Consider the following 24,799-nt stretch of genomic DNA (forward strand, 5'->3'; position numbering starts at 1 on the left):
TTTCGTTCTTAAACTTTTAAAACGCAATCTTTTCTATCAAAATTAAAGTTTCAATCTTTGTTAAAATATAATTATTTCTATCGCTTAAAAGCTTTATTTAACCGGCGCAACCAACAATGCCTTCTTGCTAGTTTATTTAGTTTCCACGCAAAACTTTTATTTAATAAAACTATTAATCAATGGCTCTTCGTGTCACATTGATAGAGTTGATAACATTTGCAATTATGCTATTGGGAATAGTTATGTTAACACTATTTATACAATAGTTACGCGCAGTTATAATAAGCTATTTTTTCTTGAAGAATCTTTTGTTTATTACGCACAAGTTAATGACCAAAATAATTAATAAGAACAAAAGACAAACAACTACTGCCTCTGAGAAAAAGGTGTGAAAATTGAGCGTAAGCGTACGGTTACATCTGGACTGTACTGTACTTCAGGACTCCCCATCTTAGGCATGGCTCCTCCTGGAAATAAGAGACATGGTATATCCTTTCTGGATATTTGTGGAGCTAGCATGTAAAATATGCTCATCTAATTCGACTTGTTTTCGTTGGTTTGTTATTTAGCTAGCTAGCTTAGCTAACGCACCTAATCCAATGCTTAGATAGATAGATATATTTTTGTGTATAACGAGCGTTTACATTTTTAGTTAAAAATAATTTAGTAAGAAATTGCACACAGACCTCATAAATAGTTATAACATTTACTATAGCTAGCTATGTTTTAAATATAAAGATAACTCTTTTTCAGGTAATAAATACAGTTAAAAAAGAGTTGGTTACAGTTCAAGAATGTCATGTGATCAAATAAACTTCAGTGGAGGTTCACTTAGTGAGGGTTGTGGAAGTTGTTATAACCTTGACAAAGGGAAAACCATAGAATTAGCAGGGCTAGAAAGCCTATGGAAACCGATGGGATTTTCAATAAATCAACAGGAACCAACGATTCAGCCGGAGATTGACACAGTACAAGGAAGGGTTGGTGATAGCAATACTTACTCTTAGGAGTCATGGTATTGATAGTCATAGAGTGGTATTTCCAAGTTAGATGCAGAAAAAAGCAGAATTATACATAGTTATACATAGTTACTAAGTTACATAGTTATACATAGCTAGTTACTAAGATAATTAGCAGACAAAAATCCAGATCTGTTAGCTATACAACAAAGTACATCTGTGACTATCAAAGTAAAGCGCAACAAATCGCACCCCATGGGTATTTAAATTTGTTTTGGAATGTATTGGCGCGCCATTGTTAAACAATGACGTACGTGGTATTAATACGCATGCCCCAAACAAAGATCACGGAGAGCAAGAAAACAAGAGCGGAATGAAATAAAAGATTTTATAAATTTCCAATATTTCCATCTAGAATCTATAAAAATGTCGTACGCATATTTATTTAAATATATTATCATTGGAGATACAGGTAAGTTTATAAATCTTAAATTAATTTTGGTTCTTTCATTTACTTTTGGGGGTTTCAGGAAGATTTTAAAGCTGGCCTTTTTTAACTGTTGTTTTCAATTCATTTTCATTTTACCTACTTTACTGACGATGGGCTGCAGAAATATTCATATTTATACGCAAGTAAAACAAAAATCAAACAGCATAATATGGGTATCAGTGAAAAAAGCAACAAAATAAATGACTTGCTATTGTTTGCAAAAGTTAAAAAGTTTGCGGTTTTTTGCACATACGCAAGCATTTCTGTAGCAGTTCAGGAGTTGACACAAAAAGAGAAAAAACTACCCATCTGGAAAACAGTTTTCCGTAACGCAGTCATGTTTCCCATATGAGAAACGATTTCCCGAACCTTTTTTGGGGAAACCGTTTCCTAAAAAGGTAATGGTTTCGCGTTTTAAAGAAATTAAACGAACGGAAATGGATAAGATAGTAATTAAAGTTTTAATCACGCGAACCTCATTAAAAGAACCCCCAACAATCTTCGAGTGCTCACAGCGTCTACCATTACTTTTTTGTTTTGTTTTGGTTTTCTTAATGGGAAACCGTTACTGGACAAGGCTATTTGGCGTAATGAGGCTAAGATTAGTTTTTTTCCTTCCGTGAAAATTTGTGGGAAATACTCCCTTTCTTTTGGTAAAAAATTTGTAGTGTGCTTCTTAACTAGCTTGTGCGCAGATTCCTTTCTATTTTGGTGGTCTCCCGATTGGGAAACCATTGCTGTATTTGTCACCCGTTAAGTAACAGTAACCCAAATGGGAAACCGTGAAGTTTCCTAAATGGGAAACCGTTTCCTGGATGGGTAGTGATTTCCTTTTTCATGTCAACTCCCAAACTGTGTAGGTAGAAAATATAAACAACAAACCACAGTAATCAAATAAATCCACCCAAAAAGAAATATTCTGGTAAAATTAGTAAAATTTATGAAGAAACATTAAATTCCAGTTCCTCTTAGATCTTATGCTACTCAAAAAATCTTTAATCTTCATTAATAGCCATTTTACCCTCTGTGTGAGTCCAACTTTTTTACCTACACAAAATGTTTTTAAATATTGTTCTCAAAATGAAATCAAACCAAGTACTTCACGTGGAAAGTGGTCTAAAATATCAGTCTATAAAAAAATTGGCTTTCAGTTCTTATATGTAGCATGTACCATACTAATTACGTGATTATCTAAACAAACAGCTCTAGCGACAATCTGGCTTCACTCACCGCATTACTTTGTGGTTTTGATTTCTTAAAACAACTGCAAAAAATGTCAGTAACGGATATTTGTACTGAGTTGAGCAGAAAACGAATCAACTGAAACATCCTAACTGCATTATTCATGTCTCAATTTTGCGATGTGTTTATTTTAATGGAAGATACACTGGAAATGTGTAGTTCTAAAGCCTATTTTATGATTAAAATGGTTAAAATACTTTCTGTGACCTATCTCAGATGTAGCCGGTGGCAGCTTCAAACATCTAGATATATCTCCATGCAACATTAGGAAAACTTGGTAAGATAATTAACGAGGATCTGTGGAGGATGGCACAGGTCACAATAAAAATCTTTCCTAAAAATATTATCCAATCTCTCTTGAAAGTTAGTAGCAAAAGTAAAATCACATAATTTGGATGTTTGTGTAATATACAAAGGGTTTAAGCTCATTCTTTAGGATCCCACCCTTGTTTTATATTGGTAAACTTTTTTCTTTACTAAACAAATACAATTTTCAAGTGAAATATATTAGATGAAACTTTAACTTGTTCACAGCTGGAAAAATATCATTACATTTGAAACATTTTAATTTGCCTGCCTTATATAAATGTACAACCTCAAATCTAACAACCTTATTCTCAAGCCGAAGATATTGTCATTCCAATGTTCAAAAGATTCACTAAACTAAAGCAGCGGCAGGCCATTCCTTGAGACAAGTGTGATCGCACTCGCATGCGCACTCGCCCGCACATTCTTAAAACGACTTACAAGTGCTTTTTATCGCACTGGTGAATTTTTTCTTTTTCTAAAATATTATAGAGCGATTAAATAGGCTATTATGCCGATTACATAACATTCATTTCTTTGTGACTGATTTGTTTAAAAAGTATAGAGAACATTAAAGTCGGCCCCTTTCCTTCATGCTGACACTCTTATGCTCGGCTGTTGCATTACACTGAGACTCGAACGAAAGACGGAAGACCATTTGGAACCATGCCACAAGTCAGTCCGATCTTCATCGTCACAGAGAAGAGTGTGCACCCATGCAAGTTAAATATAACCAGAACATTGCGAGAGGTTAGGTGTCGTGCACCTTAATACAGCTTTCGGACGAATGTTCTCGTTATGTTATACCAAAGAAAAAACATGTTGAATAAAGTTTAAAAAATCCTTCTAAAAGGGGAAAGAGAAATCAAGAATGTCTAGAAATATATTTAATGCCAAAAACATATAGTGAATCTGCCAACAAGTCATCGCGTTCAGCAGTGTTTCAACCTTGCACTTGTGGTTAATACGTTTTACAAAATTCATTTCTGTACAGCTTAAATAACATATAACGTTGCGGTAAACAAAAAATAGTTAAGTGTGAATCACACTTGCAAACATTAACATCGCACTTGTAAATTTTGCTTACGAGTGTGATTTTTCGCACACCATAGCACTCATAATTTTTTTAGCGGGTGCCTTTCGTAGCTCTGGCATAGTTTTATTCAAGAAATGGCCTGCAGGGGCCAGTTTTTGTGTACTCTGCTGGAACATAGAGGATTATTCATGGTTATTTGAATATTTATTGCCGTGATGCGTTGGGTACCAGGTTGTTATCAAGGTACTGCCACGGAGATGGATACTAAGGCTAAAATACAGACCAGACCTAAAGAAAATATTAATTCAATGCAGATTAATGCCATTTATTGTTTTCCTTTTTCGATTATCTGTTAATGCAATATTCCAAACATGTACTAAATTTAATCATATGAATATCAATATTTTCTGAAATATTAAGTCTTTTTATCTTTATTGTTGAAACAAGAAACTTTGTGATGTCGTTTCTAATCTATACGATGTCATCAAATTACCATTTTACCTTGAGTTTGTATTAAGACATTCTAGTTTCATTGCCTAAGCATAAGTAGTTTGGAATTTATGCTCTCCTCTCCCCACACTAGACCAACAATGTTAAAAGGGTTAAACATAAGTAAAAATCAAGTAACATTGAAACCACCTTCCTTCAATCTTTCTGAGTGTATTTTTGATTTTTATTGTAGGTGTTGGAAAATCATGTTTATTGCTACAGTTTACAGACAAAAGATTCCAACCAGTACATGATTTAACAATTGGTAAGTCATGTTAACTTTCTCTTTGCACTTATATATCTTTGTCAGTCGCTGTTGACTAGAGCTTTATTTTTCTATATATATATATATAACTGTACATTCTGTGCAAATATACACTTAAGGCGTTAGAAGTGGAAAGTGAAATGTAGTCAGAAATATTTTTAGCTGAATGTAAAGTTGTTTTGTTGATCTAAAAAAATCAAATCCTTTTGTTCTAAGCCCACTAGGCTTGTACCTGAATATAGGCCTATCGTATTAAAGACGAGTATTTGTTTTAATGCAACCTCCATCTATTTTGCAGGTGTTGAATTTGGTGCACGCATGATCACAATTGATGGAAAGCAAATAAAGTTGCAAATATGGGATACAGTATGTACTTTGTTTTATATACGAAACTAGACATCATTTTTTTAACCAACTTTAATCAAATTTAATACTGCGCAAAATTTAAAGACTTTGAACCTTAAAGATACCTGGTCAAAAATTAAAAACCTGAAACATGGAAGGAAATGACAAGGTCACAACTTTTTAGGACAGATAGGCAAAAGTGAAAATAATAAACTTTACATGTCAGCACTATTTTTACCTTATTAACAAGATCCGAAGAATATATACCTGCAAAATGTGTCATTATGGGTAGCAATAATTTAGTTTCAACAATAGTTTCTACTCCAAATATAATTTAAGGCTGGTCAAGAATCATTCCGTAGCATTACCAGATCATATTACAGAGGAGCAGCTGGTGCTTTATTGGTGTATGACATTACAAGGTATGTGCATAATGTGAGAAGATGAAACTGCTATCTGTACATCATTATATTGCGGGAATTGTTGTGGTTAAAGTGAAACATCCAACGAAAAACACGTACTTAAAAAAAAACTACATGAAAGGTTTACTATGCCCGATTAAGACAAAATTTCTTACTGCTTCGGTTTTTAGATTACTTGAGTCATTGGGCCATAGCATAACTAATTTTTTATTTCAAATTTTAGGAGAGACACATTTAATCACTTGACCACATGGCTTGAAGATGCTCGTCAACATTCCAGCTCAAATATGGTGATTATGTTAATTGGAAACAAAAGGTAAGTCCCTTTTTTTAAACTGAAGTGAAGTTTTTCCTCATCTCCAGGCTATTTCCAACATACATATGTTGCACGAGGTTTTGTTAAATACTGATACTTTTTTACTATAGTGATTTGGAAGCAAGACGAGAAGTGAAGAAGGAGGAGGTAAAATATAACATTAACTATAAATACAGTGTGTTTTGAAATTTCAACAGAATGAAAACTTGATAGAAAGTAAATTTAGCAGTTGACAGAAAATGTTGTTGGGTGTTTTGATTTTTTGCGGATTTTTGTCAAAACTGTCAAATTTTCTTTCCGCAAAAATTTTATTCCATTTATATCGTTAAATAATTTCGATTCATCAGTTTTTATCTTTGTTGTGTTTTGTGTTTGACATGTAAGTACGACATGAAGGGTTTATTGAAAAGATCGATAATGTAGAAAACATTCTGCCAATGCCTGTAGATGCTAGACTCTTCCAGGTTCACTTCTGCACAACATTTTTAATTTCTAAAATTTATTGTTTTTCATTTTTAATTTATTCAAGTTCTTTATAATATAGCCGTACTTTGTTTGTTTGCCGGTCAAAAACCGGCTCATGCTAAACCACGTACCAAATTTTTAAGCTCAAGTAACAAATGTGATATATATTCTTGTCAAATTTCCTGAAACAAGCGAACGGGATAACGACTGGTAGCGTATGTTTACCTAAATATTGAGTAATCTCGACCTATATATGCTTATAAACTTTATGCCTTGACCGACAAATGGCCACTATGAGTAACAAGGGAAATTAACCACTTTTATCATTTCAGGGTGAGGCCTTTGCAAGAGAACATGGTTTGATATTTATGGAGACTAGTGCTAAAACAGCTGCTAACGTCGAAGAAGCTTTTATCGGAACGGCAAAAGAAATATACCAAAAGATTCAGGAGGGAGTATTTGACATCAACAATGAGGTATGGTTGCTAATTTTTTTGCGTAGTTACTGACTGAGTTTTTTTCAACTCAGATTTTTGTAGTGAATTGATAGCCTTTGAAGTTTTTTGTGGAAAATTGAGCCGTGGTGTCATCATGTCATTTCTTAATAACGTGTACACAATGTGTAATGACAAAATGTAACCTGGATAGTGTGTTTTTAGGCTAATGGTATCAAACTTGGACCTCAACACTCAGCTTCCAGTCCTTCACCAAATTTGAGTGGCGGTGGTGGCCAAACAGGCGGCGGTTGTTGCTAAATACTAAAAAATTGATAGCTAAATTAAAGTTATTTGAATTTTTTTGTCTCGGGAATTGTATAATTGTATTATATATGAGAACATAGTAATAATATTACTGGCGACAAGTAAATTTCAATATACCAATGTGGTAGCAAGGTATTTTAGTACAACTAAAAATGGACGCTTGTTAGCTTAGTTGCTTGCTTACCAAACAAAACGTATGATTTCTTATAATTTTTTTATTTATTTATTTGATATAGTGAAGTCATTCTAAAATCAGCGTGAAGAGTCTGTTGTTTAAATACTAAGAATTATTTAAAATTTTAAAAAATACTTTGTGATCTTTTATTTTCGATTTATGTTCCATCTGAGGCGGAGGGTATTAAATGTTGTAGTAACATCACATATAGCAAATTACACTTCTTATTGTATTTTTCTTTGTAATAATTATCTATTATCAAAAATTTGCATGTTATGGCAGTTTCACTTTTCTTTTTGTCTACTACTTACGAAAGAAAAACTTAATGTTTTTATTTCGTGAAGTTAAATTTTTGAAAAATCGGTGTCAGGGTCGATGCAGATATTCTGACAAAGTAACTCAGTAAGGGAAACAAGCAACATTTTTATTGACTTTCGACTATGTTTACCTTCAGGTAATAAAAATTTGTTTCACCTTGGGGGAAGAAGTCTTTTCCTCGAAGGTGGCACGTAGTAAAATTTGCAATAGTAACTAGCATACAAGTGCTTATTTAAGTGCTTGTACAAGTTTGTAAACTTAAAAAAAGCCTGAATTCAAAACCTCCACTTTAAAAATTCTTGCTTTATAACCTGATTATCGATTCAGTTTTATATGAAATTTTTCAATTTTCTTTATAAAAAAGCGTTTACCCATTGGTCTGTAACCATTCCATTTGTTTATTTGCCAGAACAAACGTCGAATTTTTAAATCATCTTAAAAATTCATTCATAATGCGACTTGAATGCCCCGATAACTCGAACTATTTTCTCGGTCCCGTAGGCGTTCGAGTTATAGGGTATCTACTGTAGTCACTTAACAAAAATTTGGTTACTTTTTCCCGACTTTTTTTCGCGAAAACACAAAAGAATTTTTGCATAGCGTAAGTAATTGTACTTTATGTACTGTTGCAAATTTTGATACGTGGTGTGACGGACCCTATTTTTCTGTCGGAATGTCATGTGGTGCAACTTTCGGTTGCGGGAAAACACACGGACGTTTTACGGAAGCTTAGATTAAATAAGAAATACAAGTATCTGAATTAAACTAAAGCAAAACTACACAATGTGACAGGTTTGAAGTAAGAAAACAAGGATTCTACGAAAAATTCTGCCCCTCTTAATAAAAAGGTGACTGCGTGAACGGCGTCATTTTTTCTTCTTCAAGCTACCCTGAAAAATATGGACCTGTAATTAGTTTAAAAGTTTCACGTGACATTTGCCGACCGGGAGAGTAAAGATAGCTCGTAAGAATATAAGTTCCTACATTTTCCGTGAAATGCTCTGATAGAAATTTAGCCACAGTACAAAATTTGGTCACATTTTATTGCCTAGTTTTTTCTTAAAGATTCGAGTTTAAACAACGTTCTGTTTTCTTTCGTTTTCCCTCCAAAGCAGAAGCCAGTAAAAAGTGAGTCGGTATCGAAAGTATCGATAGCAAGAAGTCCACTAAAAGTTTCGCCGATTAAAAAAGTAGTCGGTCTCGATATACTTCCTGCAAAGAATCGTGCATAGACTTGAATATTCATATATGCTTTAAGCTGAATTTTCACACAGAGAACACAACAAAAAAAGAAAAAAAAAAGAACAGAACAGAGAACAGAGGAAATGAATCGTCTAAATGTAGGAAATTCTGACTTCTAAAATTTAATTTAATCAGACAAAATTTACCAATAAGGTACAATCATATTTTTTCCTTTCCGATACGTTTTGTTGGAGGAAATTCAACTTCATAACAATATAAAGCTGGTGTACATGTGTCAATTTCATTCACACACAACAAGAAATTGTGTACATTTTTTGTTTTTGATTATACGGCGCGCAATTAAATTTAGCGGGAAAATATTCGAAATATAAATTCGAAGTTCTGTTGGCTGATATGGAAAGCGAAGATGCACAACAAAATAGTTATGTTTACCAAATTTTTGCTGAAACGACACTATACTTTGAATTGGCAGCAAAAGAAGTTGAACACAATGATGGCAATACAGACTTTTTAACTTTTTTTAACGAAAAATTGAAAACTTGTTGGATAAAGCTTCAGTGCTTAGCCGACTATAACACAAAACTAAACACGCATCAAAAAGCAGCGTTACAACAACTACTCAAAAACATTGAAATCTTACTTGAGAAAAGCAATACCGATGATAATTCATCAAATAAAAATGGAGGAATATCTTGTACGAATGAAAGAACTGATGCTATCGCTGGAACAATTTTAAAGCCTGGTGTGATAACTTTTAAAGAAATTGCAGGTTTAGACGATGCAATAACTTTATTAAAGGAAGCCCTGGTACTACCACTTCAGTATCCTCATCTTTTTGTGGGAAAGCGAAAGCCTTGGAGGAGTATATTGTTATACGGACCACCAGGTACAATATTTTTTCTAGGGCGATAATTTTTTATTTTTTTGTTTTCTTTTAATCAAATTCCAATCTGCTGGATGGAATTTTATGCTTTCCTGACATATTGTATTTAGCTATCCCAAAAACCTTACAATGGCTATTAGTTGTCACATTTTTATTGGTTATACAGGACAGAAATAACATTGCATTAAAACCATTTTTTCAACTAACGAATAAAAACAACTCCGCAGTTATTTTACACTAGAGAAAAATTACTCCTGGGAGTTATTGTTTTATAGGAAATATCAACTCCCAGCATATTTTACCTTTTACTCAAGATTTCCTTCCACCCTCGCCGTTTATTGGTTTGAGAGGTAAAAATTTAAAATATAGACAATATAAAATTTGAGATGATAAAAAAAAACATAAACGCTAAATTTCAAAATTTTTGTTAAACGGCTATTTCCCAATTGAAATATATCCCGAATTTCCCAATTTATTAGAGGAGCTAAATATGGGGCTTATAGCATTTAATGCAAGTTGTGAAGGAATAAGATTTCGATAACATTTAAGACCACCTTGATGAAATTCCCATTGTAAATTTAGCGGGCTTTATTTTACATTTCTGGATTACACCCTGCCTTATGACTGGGGGAGTTGGAATTTCAGGAAGTCAAAATACACTGCGCTACATCAGTGTGAATTAAAGGAGATAAACAAAAAATATCTTTAATTTTATTTATCTTAATTTTTATAACAATTCTTTTTCGCGCATACCTTAAGTTGATTAATTTCCGCAAAGAATTATTTTCGCAAGGTCAAAAAAAATGCATTTCGTGAAGATTAATTTTCGCAAATGAGTTAATTTAAAATATTTGCCTAAGACTAATTTTCCCGAATCAGTATATTTCACAAAGATTCCTTTTTTTGCGAATTGACCATTGTTAGATTTTTTGCAAATTGTTTTTACCTAATTTTGCGCGGAATAATTTTCAACTTAAGATATTAATTTTCTCATAGGAATACTTTCTTTAGGCATAATGTCTCACAATTATTATAAATAGGGTATTTTTTTCTTTCTAGTATTTTGTTTATCATAGCAATCATTGCGTTAATGTCAGGGCAGGCACAAACCCGTCAAATGTCGACTTTTATTGTTTAACGAATTGTTTGTTTAGGATTTTTAATAAACGGATACTAAGCAGTGTTGTTGTAATGTGAAATACAAAACCTCAGGTTAAAAGTACAGATCAAGCTGTGTTCTTGACCGAGAAAAAGAAAAAAACGAATGTTTGTCGTTCATTTTTAAATTTTGTAAGTTTACAAAACAAATTCGAATTATCGTTTATATATATGAATTAAAATGAAAATATGGGTGAGCACCTTTTTTTATTCTTCTTGTGTGCTATGGAAATCTGTTTTTTTTATTTACGCTTTTTTTGGTACGATTTTGATATTGGCTTCTCAAACCGGTTAGTGAGTCTCCATGCAAAGCCCTGCTTTAATCAGCTGTAAATTAATCAAATCATGAGATTTTTTATACTAACTGTTTTTTTTGTATCAGTTAGGTAATAACATTCGAGTAAGAGGGAAAAATTACTTTGATGAATGTTGGATGAAGTTTGATCGCCATGAAACATTTTAGCGTATGGAGGCATCCTCGTCCCCAGATTTTTTTGCTATTTTGATATGAAAAAGACGGCGAAAACCCTGAGGACGAGGGTGCATACGAAGGGTAATCTAAAGTTCTACGCTAAAGCCGCAGAACAATAATTTCCATCTAACTATTTTCCACAAACACGGTTTTAGATTATTTTGTGGGTAAACTCGATACTTGCTATTTTGGGTATGCGCTATCTAGAACACATAACTATTTTGAACTAAAGTCCGTTTACTTTGGCAGTTACTCTCAGACACCTTGTAAATCTTATTGCACTCGGCGGTTACCATTGTCAACAATCAATGTTTCAACCAAGGAAGTAATTATGATGACCCAAGACACCACCACGTAAAACTAAAAAAATTAATACTTAATAAAAAATTTAACTACAGTTAACTCTCAGTACTTGAAATTCTAAGAGACCGAGAAAAATAGTTTGACTTAACGAATGCTCGAGTTAAACAAAGCTTCTGTTAAGTCGAATTTAGTTTAAAATGAGATTTTATTCCGAGTTAAAGTGGTATGTTCAAGAGGTGAGGCAACAGTTACCGTGAAAAGGTGCAATCTTGGCAATAAAAAAGGCTTAAAAGCTCTTTGTAAATTAAATTTTTTGTGACGGACAACATTATCTATCTATATTACTTCAGGAGTTAATACAAACAAAAACAAAATTAAAATCTGACATTTTTCTAGGCTTTGATGTCCTTTTCTTGAGTAAAAAAACCGAAGAAATTAACCGTCAGTGAGGACGAAAATTGGGTCGAGTTAACGAATGTTCTAGTTATCCGAGGTTTGAGTTAACCGAAGTCTTTTATAAGGAAGTATTATATGAACGAAAGTTCAAGGGACTCAAGAACATAGTTCAAGATAATAAAAGTTCGAGTTATCCGGTGTTAGGTGTTACCGGGAACTAACTGCATGATTAAAAATAAAAATTATTTGCGAAATTTTTCGTTTCTTCGTATTTTATATTTACGTCACCAACTAAGCTGTTTCATCGATGACAGCTGAAACTTAAGCATAGGTATTTTGGTGAGCATCAACAGAAGCAACAGCTATAACACAAATTGTCAGTACTATTCCCATATAGCAAAAGCTGTGCCGAAGGTAGACTCCTGCAAAATAATAGTAGGTAAAACTGGTCGTAAGGATAATTGGGCACAGACGCTTTCCAACGAACTATGTTGACCTACTGCAACATTTCTAATCCTGACAAGAACATATCTCCTGATACTTTAAGGAAAGAAATTTTTATAATATTGTAGTATTTTTATATATATATATTTTTTGTACAATAGCCATTCTTATCAATATCACAAATTTTGTTAACTTGCACTTTCTAAAGGAAATCATAATAATAAAGCAAAAGTAGGCAATACTTGATTAATCGCAAAAATATGTTTCCGTTGAAAAGCTGTTGAATCACAAAAATACTGAAAATTCTTGACGAAGATGATCTTTAAAGTAATAAATTTTACATAATATTAGCGTCTGGTATTATTCAGTGTAGTGTAATAAGTTATCTACTTAAAAAAATTTAGTGTGAACCAATCTTTATATATCGACCAAAATAGATGAGGATCGGGAAGAATTCATCAAAAAAAATTTATATTATTTAAAACGGTTATATCGGATTACAAGGACAGTAAATATTAACGATTTTATTGATTCAGTTCCAAATATAATGGCTTCATAAATATATAATATATCTCATTACTGGCTAAAAATGACCTTTCTAAACTTTTCTTAATAACTTCAAATTTAGACCCAAAATATTGATTCCTCCTAAGATCTCTTAAATATGTTATCCATTTTATCGAATGGTAATTTTTTGTTAATAGGTTTTATATGAAAAAAAGAGTATTATATTTATCTTGTAACAGGGTTGATGAATTGTATTTACATAATTACTGCAATTTGAAATAAACAGCCACTTTCGTATTCCAATTTTTAGTTTTTCTATTCCAAAATGATAAAAAGTTTCACGACTATTGGGTTAACTGTTACTAGCAAAAGTATGCCAGGTACGCCACTTTTGCTTACCCGGGGTTGTATGCATGAATGTATGCATAAAACCCTTTGGTTTTATGCATACATTCTTTATTTTCTACATTTGCACCATACTTGTTCAGTACACGTTGTTTTATCAGCAACTTGACTTTCGAACTAGTACTAAATGCTTCATAATTGATAAAAAGATGCTTTAGAGGAACATCGAACAATATCTAAGACTATTAAAACTGTGATAAGAGCTACCTGAATTAACTCAGAATTGTTTTATTCTATAGCAAGTACATACGTACTACAGCAAATAATTATTTAGTTTAAAAGCAGGAAAAGGGATAAGGTGTTCCATGAATAGACAATTATCTTCTGAAAAATAACTTGATCCTGCCTTACCTTTGATTTGATATAATGATATGCAAATTTAGTTAAACTGGTTGCTTATGAAAAAAGGACTGTAATAACGTTTTGGAGTTGTAACCTAATATAGCAGAACTTACTAATATTACACTCTGTTACATTAGGAACAGGCAAGTCCAGAATGGCACAAGCCGTCTCTTCAGAGATTGATTCAACTTTTTACTCCGTATCCAGTTCTGATTTGCTATCGAGTTGGTTTGGTGAAAGCGAAAAATTGATAAAAGAGCTTTTTGCTCATGCAAGACAACAAAATAATCGTGCTATAATATTTGTTGATGAAATTGACAGTCTTTGCAGAAAACGAAGTTCACAGGAAGCAGAAACGACCAGAAGAGTAAAAACGGAATTATTAAAACAGATGGAGGGTGCTACAGCTCAGAACGATCAAACTGACATCTTCTTTCTTTGTGCAACTAACAGACCATGGGAGTTGGACGCAGCCTTTCTTCGAAGATTTGAAAAAAGAATTTATGTTTCTTTACCAACAAGGAAAGCAAGAAGAGAGTTATTTGAAATACACTTAAAAGACATTGATATCGAAATAAATGATGATGAATGGGAAATACTTTTGGACAAAACTGAAGGATATTCAGGTAGTGATTTGACCACTTGTATCTCAGATGCAACTATTGAGCCGATAAGAGAACTAAACAAGAGTATATACTGGCGTTGGAGTGATGACAGAAAAACTCTTCGACCTTGTAATAAAAACGATAAAGGCGCAGTTGCTCTTAGGCTGGGAAACATTCCAAAAGAAAAAGTTCAACCTCGACCTGTTAAGTATAACGACCTCGTAAAGTCACTAAAAGCAAACCATTCGACTGTTTCGCTAGGTGACATGGAGAAATACGAAAACTTTACGAAGTCATTTGGTCAAGTTGGATAAGTTCATTCATGTATTTTGGTTGTAATGAAGTTAGTCAAAAGCGCGTAAGTACTTATATACGTAGTTCTCTTTTTATATAATCTGCATCATTTATGTACAACTTGTGTAAATATATAACATTTATAAATAGTATAGTCTATAGACCCTTTTTATATATAATATATATATATCATAAAATCCTTCATGCGAATATGTCTGAAAAGTGGTAACGTACTCAGTAACTTTTTCCAAGTTGTTTATAAAAAAATGATTGTTATCAATCTTTACTATTAAAAAAAGTAAAAAAACAAAAAAAAAACAGGATTTTAAGCGGGATCATTATGCGTTACCAGAATATTTATTGACTTTAGTTTTTTAGTAAAGGAAGTTATTGCCATATAGCTTTCAGAATTTGAATGACTCTATGCAAAAACAGGATTGCTGCATTTTCAAAATACCGATTAAGAGAGAAAGGATATAGACTTGACAAAATTAGTGCACAGGTGAAAATATTTGAAAGTATAAAACATTTTAAAATAATATAAGAAGTATATTTATTTACTGCATTACTCATATTTACTCTTGCATTTCCTCCACTGATTAGCTACATTTTGTAGCTTACAATGAGGAGGATAGCAAGCCTCTATGAATGAGTGGCGATATGGTTGCAATGGTAGTCCGATCCAAGCATTCTTTTACAAAAACACGACGGTTTAGGTATTGGACTCTCAGAGCCAGCACATTTATTTAATCCTTTTGCACACTGCCCAGGCCACACATCCGGTCTCGCGTTTTTAGCGTTATGAGAGCGTGTCTTTTTTCTTTTAATTTGTAAATCACTGTTTTGAGAGCACGAGGAACTACTTGACGAAGCTATAGAAGGAGTCCTGCTTTCATGTCTTTCAGAGAATCCTTCATCCTCTGCATGAGATAATTGAGCAGCAGTTTTTATTTGTTTACATAAATTAGATTCTTCGTCAATTTTGTTATTGTCAATGTTAATAATATTACCCTTTCTTCTGCGATGACAGGAACACGAGTGACGTAGACGCATTTTATAATTATCATATGGTTTAGATTTGCTTTGATTTCCAAACAAATTTATCGCTTCTTGTGAATCTGACGGAGAAGAACTATGTGATTTAGATTGTCGATGAAACATCACAGTATGTGTTCTCTCAGCTCTTGTGTCTCCACCAACACTGCAACTACTGCGTTTTGGCACAACATAACACTCGTCTCGAGTCCTATTTTTGTCTTTATGACAATAAGATTTTGTTAGGAATTTTTGCTGCGCTGCCCGAAGTTGTGGATCTTTCCGCAGCTCTTTTTTCCATAAGTCTAATTTGTACCTATTAATCTTTTCTTCGATGTACGAAGAAACTTTTTCAGCTTCTTCTGAATTTGGTGGAGGAAATATCATTCCTTTGTAATGTCTTGACGATGAATATTTACTGGGTGAACTTAGCTTTGCTTTTTCGTGATTTTCACGTAACTGTTCTTTTAATAAGTTACTCATCGCAGTACTATTGACATCTTTATGCATTGGTATACCAATGACAGAACAAATAGATTCGACAAGTTCCTTTAATTCCTAAAGAAAAAAAACAAATAGCATTTCGTTTACGCTCATCCTTGATAAACCTTGAGTAAGTGCAAGAATTCCAGATTCTAGCCTTTAGACAGTAGAAAATGTGGTTACAGCTAACAGACGAGGTTCACACGTGCTAAAGAATTCAGCATTTCAGGCTGGATTGGAACTGTGTAATGTTTATTTTTACTGTGTTTTCGACAACGCTCCTAAAAAGTCGTTATGAAAAAATAACTTCTAGAAGGCTGCAAACATTTGTTATAGGTATTTTGTATTTCAGAATGTTTAAAATACAAAGAAAACAGAAACACAATATTGTGTTACTAATTTTTAAAAGTCTACATAATAGTTGTTTCGCTTACTGATAGAAAATAAAACACTTTTCAGCTCAATTTTTCATTCGATGATTAACTGAGAAAATACCGTAAAAGGCTGTTTTTACTTCTTTTTACCGCATATAGATTTTAGAAAAGAATGTTTTAGAATTCTTTCCTTTTTAATGTTTTATTTTAGGCTAGATTAGTGATAATGACGTAATTAAGGCTGGGTGTCTTTTTCAAACATTTTTATAAATAACGTGTATTTGAGCTTACCTGCAAATTTTCTTTTTGTTCCATTCGCTTTTTATCATTCGGCGAACTTGGCGATACATGTTCTCGAGATTGTCCATACATAGGACTACAACAATCGTCATCATCAGAAGAAGTTACATCACTTCGACTAAACGGAACCTTTTCTTCTTCAGCTGGTAGATCAACATAGTAAGATTTTAAGTAGTCATCGCCGGTATATTTTTCTGTTGAACACTCTGGAGGTAGATCAACTGAAAAAAAGAGTTTATATTCATTTAAACATACCAAGTGAAACTTTGCTTCAAGGTTACTGTTTCCGCTTCCTAACTATCTAACCTGAAACGTATGATGCGGCATTTTGCGAAAAAGCTCATCAGAAAAGTTAATTACCTTCGCTCATTAACAAAGTTAACTTTCCTTGGCGTTCCTTTTTTACGAAAATAATTAGACTGTTTTCCAGTTTGTACTGGTAACAAAAAATTACGGATGTCCCCTTTTTAGAATTTTTGTGATAACTTTTAAAATTCCATTTTAGGGTACTAACGGTTAACACGTGGTTAAAGGATAGTAGTGGACAAACTTACCAAATTTCGTCTCTTGGTATTTATTATTTTCTTCTCCAATTATAAAACTCTAGAAAAATAATTAGAGGCTTTAAAAATAATTGATACTTTTCGTATTACATTTTTAGCATTCATATATCCTGGTGTTACCCCATACGGAGAAGGAATTATAAATAATATATTGTACTGAGTTTTAATGAAATCAAGCTGTGTAATAAATACCAAACTATTTTTACATAGATAAATAAGCATAAGAGGTTTAAGTCGTATATTATCTTGCAAATTTTTTGAAAAAAGAGACAGCTAGATAGTAAAAAAAAATTACTTCTCGAATTTCTTTATTGTACGTTGCTTGTTTTCTTGAAGAGGTCATTTCGTGCGACAAGACGGGCGATGAAAATGGCAGTTTTGAATGAATAATGCTATTGTCTTTGGATAAATGGCATTCCCCTAAAACAAAAATATATAAATCAAATATTGGAGCCTATCGTTTTCTTCGAGCAAGGGTGCGAATAAAAATATGACGTCAATGAAAATGTAAATATATACAAACAATTATAAGGCATAAACATATGACGATCACAAATCCATATAACAAAAAAATGATAATTAATGACAATTACTCACGAATAAAGTCGGTAATCTTATAGAAATTGACAAAAAAATATAGATGTGATCATGACGGTAATATCATAAAAAGACGTCCACAACAAAAATACCGACAGAAAGATAAGCCGAATATAATTATTTATTTTTATTTTTAACTTTATGACCTACATTGAAGGGATGATGTCTCCTTATTGGTTGGTCTTGTAAATAAACTTAGGAAAAAAAAGGCAACCGCGGAAAGTTTGTACGAAAAAAAATAAAAAAGGCCAGATTAATTTCATTTTTTTTAATTTCTAGCGCAAAACAAAAGCGTCTGTTAGCAGTTATATATTTTATTTCTATTCCATTTAGAATAATAACATTAAAGGGTAAACAGTATCTTCTAAAAAAACGGTAATGTTTAATGAACATGCTTCCTAGTATTTCTTGTATTCGATTAATTTGATGCTTTGGTACTGCCGCTTATTACATTCTTAAAATGATCTTGTTATAATTTAAGAGGCATGTAAAAGTGATATACATGTTTTGTTTTTTACACGCATATGAAAAACTTAAGAGGTATGCTTGATGAAGTTTTATTACACTAAAAATATGTTTATTATGAAAAATGACGTTTTTATAATATATTCTTATATTCTTCTAAAAAAACCAAATTTTTTTAGAGATATCAGTAAAGTTAAAAACATGTCGAAATCCTTGTCTACAAATTGCTCATTTTCATAAAACGAAGTTTTTCAGATACGACTATAAAGTACTGTAATTAAAAAACTGAGCTGAGCCCTACTATTATGCTGAGAATATTCTTTTAAATAAACTTGTAAACATGTAATGTCTTTTCATACTAGACATATTCCACTAAATTTCGTGAATTTTGACCCTTTTCGCGAAACTTTTGGAAAATTACAATCCGCGAAAGTTTATCCACCACAAAAATTTATTTTAATTTAAAATTGCCTAATCTTTCTGGTGGAAAATTCTTCGAATAAAATAGAAATTTGTGTACAAATGTCCTTAATTTATTTTATAATATAAAATTAAACAATTACTCATTGGCCTAATTTTCCGAAGTCCCATTTAGCAGTGCCTTATTTAGAACGATTTGATAAACATGCCAGTCCCTAAATTTGAGAATTTAGGCTGAAGCATAATTCTTTTAAAACATACCAAAAAGTAACTTTTTTATCGAGTAAGGATTCGTAACTTCTGTGAAGCATTATTTTCACACCAGAACGGAGAATAATTAATGAAATAGTAATTTTAATAATAAAAAATAATAAATATGACATCAGTGGTAAAATTATTTTCTTTCATCATATTTTATTCTTTCTTTCTTTTTTTTTGTTTGCCAACCTCAGACCTTATCTGTTTTCGTGTTTAGTTATTATTTACTTTTTATGTCTTCTATAAAACATAATCGGCATTTGGCAAATAGAGAATATTCCTGATTGAAAAAAGGTTGCGACTTTCCGCTGTGGTTTTAAAAAATTTGCCGATGTGGTTACAAGCGGAGAAATATTTGACATTTAATTTTAAATTAATCTTTTCTAATTTTTTTTCTTCTTATTTTTGTTCACATTAAAATTTCTCATTAAATCTTGACTACTATTCTTAATTACATTTCTAAATTCTTCAAATATGTGGACATTTATTACAACTGTAACATCGAGTCATTAGCAAAAAAAACTTAACATGTCAATGCGCTGCGAAAATTGCTTGACCCTTTATAGTCCCAAATATTCCCTTAGTAAAGTCCAAGTTCAAAAGATATTATATAAGATGGAAAGTTTGTTTCAAAAACTTAGATCAAAGTTTGGCAAAGGATCTTAGAGTAAGCATATCTCGAATTTTAGCAAGAATACAGGGAAAAGCTGGTGAGAGTATATATATATATACATATGTATAAGATATAAAGAATTTTTTTTATATAGAAATCTACATAAAATACTAAAACTTACCCTCAGGAGCTAGCCTTTTATCACCGTAACATTCAAATTCTTTTATATAACCTACATAACGAAATGAAAACACGAAATAAAAATTTAGCTATAAATTTATTGGATTGAATTTAGGTATACGTAATTAAAATATCTGATAAATGTATTTATTATAACTAGCTAGCTAGTAACCTTGTCTGCTGCACTGTAATCCCATGCTAAAAATCCGTAGCTAACTTGAACATATCTGTTTTGTCTTCCATGTTGTTAAAACTTCTCTTTACCATCTCTTAAAAAAAATATTCAAATCCAGCCTTGTAAAACATGTAAAAAATTTATGTCGATTTATTTTCAAAAGTTTCAAAGCAAAGCCGAATACTCGTTCTCTTTCATTCAGATTTACTAAATAACTTAGTAATAATTTAATTTCTATAAACAAAAACATCAAAAGGCGCCGAGCAATTGTACTTGAGCCGTCGTATTGTTATGGCGGTACTTGTCAAATTCAATGAGATGAAAACGTTATATATACATAAAGACGGGGGGTTACACAACAAACATAGGCTAGCAGTTTAAGAAAAAATAACAGGGTTCTTCTCGATTTATTTTACGCGTTCGTGCGGCGGCTAGTACAAATCAAGAAAATATTTATTTTTGTCGTAATAGTTTTAACACGGTTCGTGGTTTAATTTTCAATAAAAGAATCAAATCAAGCTAACTACATTTAAAATTTTACATTGAAGAACGAAATGTGTATTATACGCTTTTATGTCGCATAAATAAATCATTTGTTTTTTTTCTTTAATATCAATCGTTTTTTTAATACTACTGTATATGGGTCGTATACTATTTAATAACAACCCCCTGTGAAAATAAAACATTTGCATGGTTGTAGCCTGCTATTAAACAAAAAGTAAAAACTGGTTTCTACGGGCAAATTTACCATGTACAGTCTTTTCGAACTAATTTAAACTGAGAAACTGTTACGTATATGGAAACCGGGAGATGTCCTTCACATTTTAACTTTAAAGGGTATAGCGTTTCATCATCTTTTTGATTGTTTTGATACGCGATTGTCGTCAGCTAGCAAATGTGATCCTTTAATAAGTGGACAGGAAACGGTCAGATATTAAAAGACAGCGCTGAAGCCGAGATATAAAGGAACCGATCACATTTTTTATCTCGTCCAAAGTGTTCTAAAAACAACCATGAAAAACATAGCCACATAAAAAGCCAGTTATCGTTTAACTTTTTTCTCCTTCGTGAAAAAACAAAAGTTGTTAATTTTTTCATGAAACTAACACGAGATTGAGTCAATCTTGTGTCCAGTGCTTTTTTCGCTTTCTGATACGTGGATGGTGCTATAGTCCTGGTAACAAGGTTGGCATGCCAGTTTGTTTAGGTCGCGTTTTAAATGATAATTTATAAATCTAGTGACGATTATTTCCATCATATACCTTACTCTTGTTATAACCTTGTTTTTAGGGTTTACCTTAAAGAATTAATTTTCGCGTTTTTTTTTTTCAATTTCTATCTAAGCTATTTAAAGTTTCTTATCGCAGTATTGTTTATGTAAAAAAAAGAAAAAAGAAAAAGAAAACGGATTTCTTTGATTAAGATCCGGTACGAAGGCGTTCTACACATTTTGTTTTGTAAAAAATCCTCTTTATGATAATCATCAAGATTCCGAAATTTTAGAATATTCCTACAATACTATAAAGGCTCGATTATCGAATAACGAAATTTTTTTAGCGTAGATAAAATACAGGGCTTGAAACTCAAATTCTAGGGTACTAATGGAAAAATTTTGAAATTTTAAACTCTTAGATTGGGCAAACGCATCGTCTGCCCAAGTCTCCCCACATTAACCATGATCGAAAAAAAATTCGGGAAGGGAGGAATGTGCCTTTCCGTCCCTGTAGGCTGCTACGTCCTTTGTAATTTTATCGTATTGTAACCAACTCTGCATACTTTGGTAGTGTGCTACATATTCTTTCTGTTATTGGGAAGCTACTATTTTTTTCTCATTTTCTCAACCATTGTATAAATGTCATCGGGAACAGTTGATTTGATCGAATTAATTGACATCGATTAACAAATAGAAAAAATCCTACTTTTTTCATCGATCGACGTCGATTGATTTTGTTCATTATGTCCTGTTTGTTCTGAAAAAATGCGTTTGTTATTACGAAGTGTCAAATACGTTGGATGTACGTTTCGGATGTCCAATTCTTTTTTCATAGCTAGTTTTTAAGCAACGTTGTTCCCAGGGCGTTTTTTTTATAGATGTGTAAGAGCCCTGGGGAGGAGGTTGAGTTGATAAGGATATTGGGGACTGACATATAGCTAACAGAATTTAAGAATACAGTCGAAATAATAGACAAAAACTTAACATCAAATTTAACCATGGAAGTATAAACATCGGGATCGCCGTTCTGATGTCTGAAAAGATATAACACGCCCTGAGGACGAGGTTGTAGCACAGCCTAAAATCGCGATAATTTATGTCGGGAAATTCAATCTTTTTAACCTTCACAATTCGCAATAATTTTTATTCGCATAAGATATGGGAGATGTTCTGATCCAACCTCTTTAACACCTTTTTGAGCGGAAAAGCGGGGAAAAAAGTGTACGTCGTAGGGAGGCGCTATTGAATGCTTTTTAGCTGTTAAAAAAATTAATGAAAAAATAAATAATACAGTCATCCTGTGGCATATTTGAATTAACGAACTCTGTAATAAACATACCGCAGATTTGATAAAAGTGTCGATAACATAAAAATAGTTATTTGTCAATACCGCCGATAGATAACATTTTCTCATCAATATGATCTTTATTAATACTGATGACCGACACTAATTAAGAAAGGGATCCAAATGAAAGACATTTTTACTCATTGGTAGAACTAAAGCAACCCAGAACACGAAGCTGAATTCCAGTCTTTTGACGCCCTTCATAAAAATATTATCAGTAAGGCTACATTGAATTCGTTTACTACGCCTTGGATATGTTAAGTTTGCCCCCTTCCCCTCGTGTTTTTTTGTTAAAGTTATTTCCTTTAAAGGCTAAATTCAAGATTTCCCAATTTTTTCGCAAATTCTAGAAATGATATTTTTTTTCACAGTGACAGTTCGTGAAAATTTGTTTTTTCGAAATTTTCTAATTTTTTTCCATCCATGAATTTAAGTTCTCGCAAAATTAAATATTTTCCCGTCACTTTCATGCTTTTCACTTTTAGTTCATTGTGGCCTTTTCTAAATAACCGAATGGATTCGCTAGGGTATGAGTTAATAAACAAATTCTTTATTTTGACTACTATTTTTTTTATATTTACTCTTGGTCAATCAAAGTTGTATCTCAACCTCGTATTCAGGAATTGTTTAGATTTTTATATTTAGGCGGCCTGAAGCCCTCCAAATATAAAAAGCCTCGGGACGGGGTTGAGTTGCATCTGAGTTGACGCAATTAGATGACTCGCCAGGGTGTAAATGTCTTTGGATCGTTGTTTTTTTTCTTTAGATAACATGTTTAGCATGGTTCCATGTGCTCTTAGATTTCAAGAGAGCATAGATCATTCGCAGATGTAAGTGCTCGTGATATATTGAAATAAAAACCATTTCAATTATCGCAAAATCTTAAAAAACAGCTTAATAACTATTTATTATTTCGCAAAATATGAATTGTAGCGCGAAATTTAATTCTCGCAAAATCTAAAAAAAAGAGCTAATTATTCATTTGTAGTGCGAAATTTAATGCTTCTAATTTTTCGAATTTCGAATTTCCAGACTAGCCAGTTCTTTAGCGGATCCAAATATCAATTTCAACCCGTTCAAATTCGGTTATAAACTGGTTTCTTATCAAAAAGGAAAATTTCATTCACCCGAAAAAAAAGCGGAACGCTATCACCAAATTTTTAGAAAGGCTTTTTAACCGGCGAGATTATCCAGCAGCGAAAAATTGTACACTTAAGGTAACTTTCTTTAAAAATTTCATACCTGCTTTGTAAGGATTGTTGTATAGGATAATCTTCAAAGGGTTTGATGGTTATCCTATCATCTCTTGTGGTTGTCATTGAATGACTGATACAAAGAAAGCGCTTTTTCTTTAGTAAAGTGAAGATCAATTTAATATTGCGTCATTTTGGCGATTAGTGGTTGGCCAAGTGACAGTAGAGAAATTTGAAAATGGATACATATTCTGTGATGTAAATCTTGCGGTCGAACCTCGAATTTTAATTTTTCTCAAAAACATACATTAGTCCTATGCTTCCAGAAATATATTACAATTAATGCCATCAAATATTTGATTTAAATTCACCACCATTTTTGGTGTCTTGCAGAATTCCTTCACTGTGTGTTGACATTGTGCCTAAGATTTTGTAGGTAGAAGCTATAGTTGCCAACTCGCACAGACCATGTTCGTAATGGCAAAACTGACAACGTTGCATTTCTTCGATGATGAAAAAAAATCATCGTAAACATGCAAATGATTAATACTTAAGTAATCAATGGTCATTATCAGAGCTGCCCCGGGTAAGGGCTAGTTACCTCGAAATAACTTATATGGGAAACATATAAAAAATTGAGATACGTATTTTGATCTATTTTATTTTATATTGGTGTCCTGATAGACAGTTCATAAATAGAATTTTTTTCCAATATTATAAAACTAACTTTGCCAAAGCTTCAAATTGGTAAATTTTTATCTTCGAACCGGATCAAACACGTAAAAAACATGACCTGAGCTGATTCATTTGTTGAGTATATTCTCTCAATTATAACTGTATCGTTAATTATGAGAAGTAATTACTATGGACACTGGGAATAGTAAACTTTCCTTCTGACGTCATTTTTTTAAACGACAATTAGTCGCTTACATTAGTTTCTTAAAAAGCATTTTAATCAAATCGTTTCTATAAATAAAATTTTTT

At 32.3% G+C, this 24,799-nt stretch overlaps 3 protein-coding genes across 4 annotated transcripts; 2 read left to right on the forward strand and 1 right to left on the reverse strand.

Moving 5' to 3' along the window:
• The first annotated feature begins 1,274 nt into the window (after nucleotides 1-1,274).
• LOC130614180 (ras-related protein Rab-2) lies at nucleotides 1,275-7,552 on the forward strand. The gene is made up of 8 exons (XM_057435593.1): nucleotides 1,275-1,431; nucleotides 4,716-4,787; nucleotides 5,086-5,153; nucleotides 5,472-5,554; nucleotides 5,778-5,870; nucleotides 5,981-6,017; nucleotides 6,668-6,811; nucleotides 6,995-7,552. Exons 1-8 carry the CDS (start codon nucleotides 1,386-1,388, stop codon nucleotides 7,088-7,090), a joined length of 639 nt encoding a protein of 212 aa, XP_057291576.1. The 5' UTR covers nucleotides 1,275-1,385; the 3' UTR covers nucleotides 7,091-7,552.
• A 1,306-nt stretch (nucleotides 7,553-8,858) lies between these two features.
• On the forward strand, nucleotides 8,859-14,667 carry LOC130614092 (uncharacterized). The gene is made up of 2 exons (XM_057435488.1): nucleotides 8,859-9,678; nucleotides 13,840-14,667. The coding sequence occupies exons 1-2, from the start codon at nucleotides 9,186-9,188 to the stop codon at nucleotides 14,619-14,621; spliced, it is 1,275 nt and encodes a 424-aa protein (XP_057291471.1). The 5' UTR covers nucleotides 8,859-9,185; the 3' UTR covers nucleotides 14,622-14,667.
• Nucleotides 14,668-14,670: 3 nt separating this feature from the next.
• On the reverse strand, nucleotides 14,671-23,985 carry LOC130614091 (uncharacterized). 2 transcript variants are annotated; one of them, XM_057435487.1, is made up of 7 exons: nucleotides 23,865-23,985; nucleotides 20,062-20,158; nucleotides 19,891-19,941; nucleotides 17,652-17,776; nucleotides 17,348-17,396; nucleotides 16,785-17,014; nucleotides 14,671-16,194 (listed from the first exon to the last, which is right to left on the reverse strand). In XM_057435487.1, exons 2-7 carry the CDS (start codon nucleotides 20,084-20,086, stop codon nucleotides 15,244-15,246), a joined length of 1,431 nt encoding a protein of 476 aa, XP_057291470.1. In that variant the 5' UTR covers nucleotides 20,087-20,158; nucleotides 23,865-23,985; the 3' UTR covers nucleotides 14,671-15,243. The 2 variants fall into 2 exon arrangements, with proteins under 2 accessions (XP_057291470.1, XP_057291469.1); XM_057435486.1 differs by lacking the exon at nucleotides 23,865-23,985 and having other exon boundaries at nucleotides 20,062-20,296.
• Nucleotides 23,986-24,799: the final 814 nt, after the last annotated feature.

The sequence above is a fragment of the Hydractinia symbiolongicarpus genome, chromosome 11 (assembly GCF_029227915.1).
Source record: "Hydractinia symbiolongicarpus strain clone_291-10 chromosome 11, HSymV2.1, whole genome shotgun sequence".
Lineage (NCBI taxonomy): Eukaryota > Metazoa > Cnidaria > Hydrozoa > Anthoathecata > Hydractiniidae > Hydractinia > Hydractinia symbiolongicarpus.

Excerpts from the sequence above, each read along its gene's own strand:
- LOC130614180 (XM_057435593.1), top strand. The coding sequence starts at position 1,386 with ATGTCGTACGCATATTTATTTAAATATATTATCATTGGAGATACAG. Across the intron at positions 5,555-5,777 it reads TTGGTGTATGACATTACAAG|GAGAGACACATTTAATCACT; the intron begins GTATGTGCATAA and ends TTCAAATTTTAG. Across the intron at positions 6,018-6,667 it reads GAGAAGTGAAGAAGGAGGAG|GGTGAGGCCTTTGCAAGAGA; the intron begins GTAAAATATAAC and ends TTATCATTTCAG.
- LOC130614092 (XM_057435488.1), top strand. The coding sequence starts at position 9,186 with ATGGAAAGCGAAGATGCACAACAAAATAGTTATGTTTACCAAATTTTT. Across the intron at positions 9,679-13,839 it reads ATTGTTATACGGACCACCAG|GAACAGGCAAGTCCAGAATG; the intron begins GTACAATATTTT and ends CTGTTACATTAG.
- LOC130614091 (XM_057435487.1), bottom strand. The coding sequence starts at position 20,086 with ATGGGATTACAGTGCAGCAGACAAG. Across the intron at positions 17,397-17,651 it reads ACAATAAAGAAATTCGAGAA|AGTTTTATAATTGGAGAAGA; the intron begins GTAATTTTTTTT and ends TTATTTTTCTAG. Across the intron at positions 17,015-17,347 it reads ATACCAAGAGACGAAATTTG|TTGATCTACCTCCAGAGTGT; the intron begins GTAAGTTTGTCC and ends TCTTTTTTTCAG.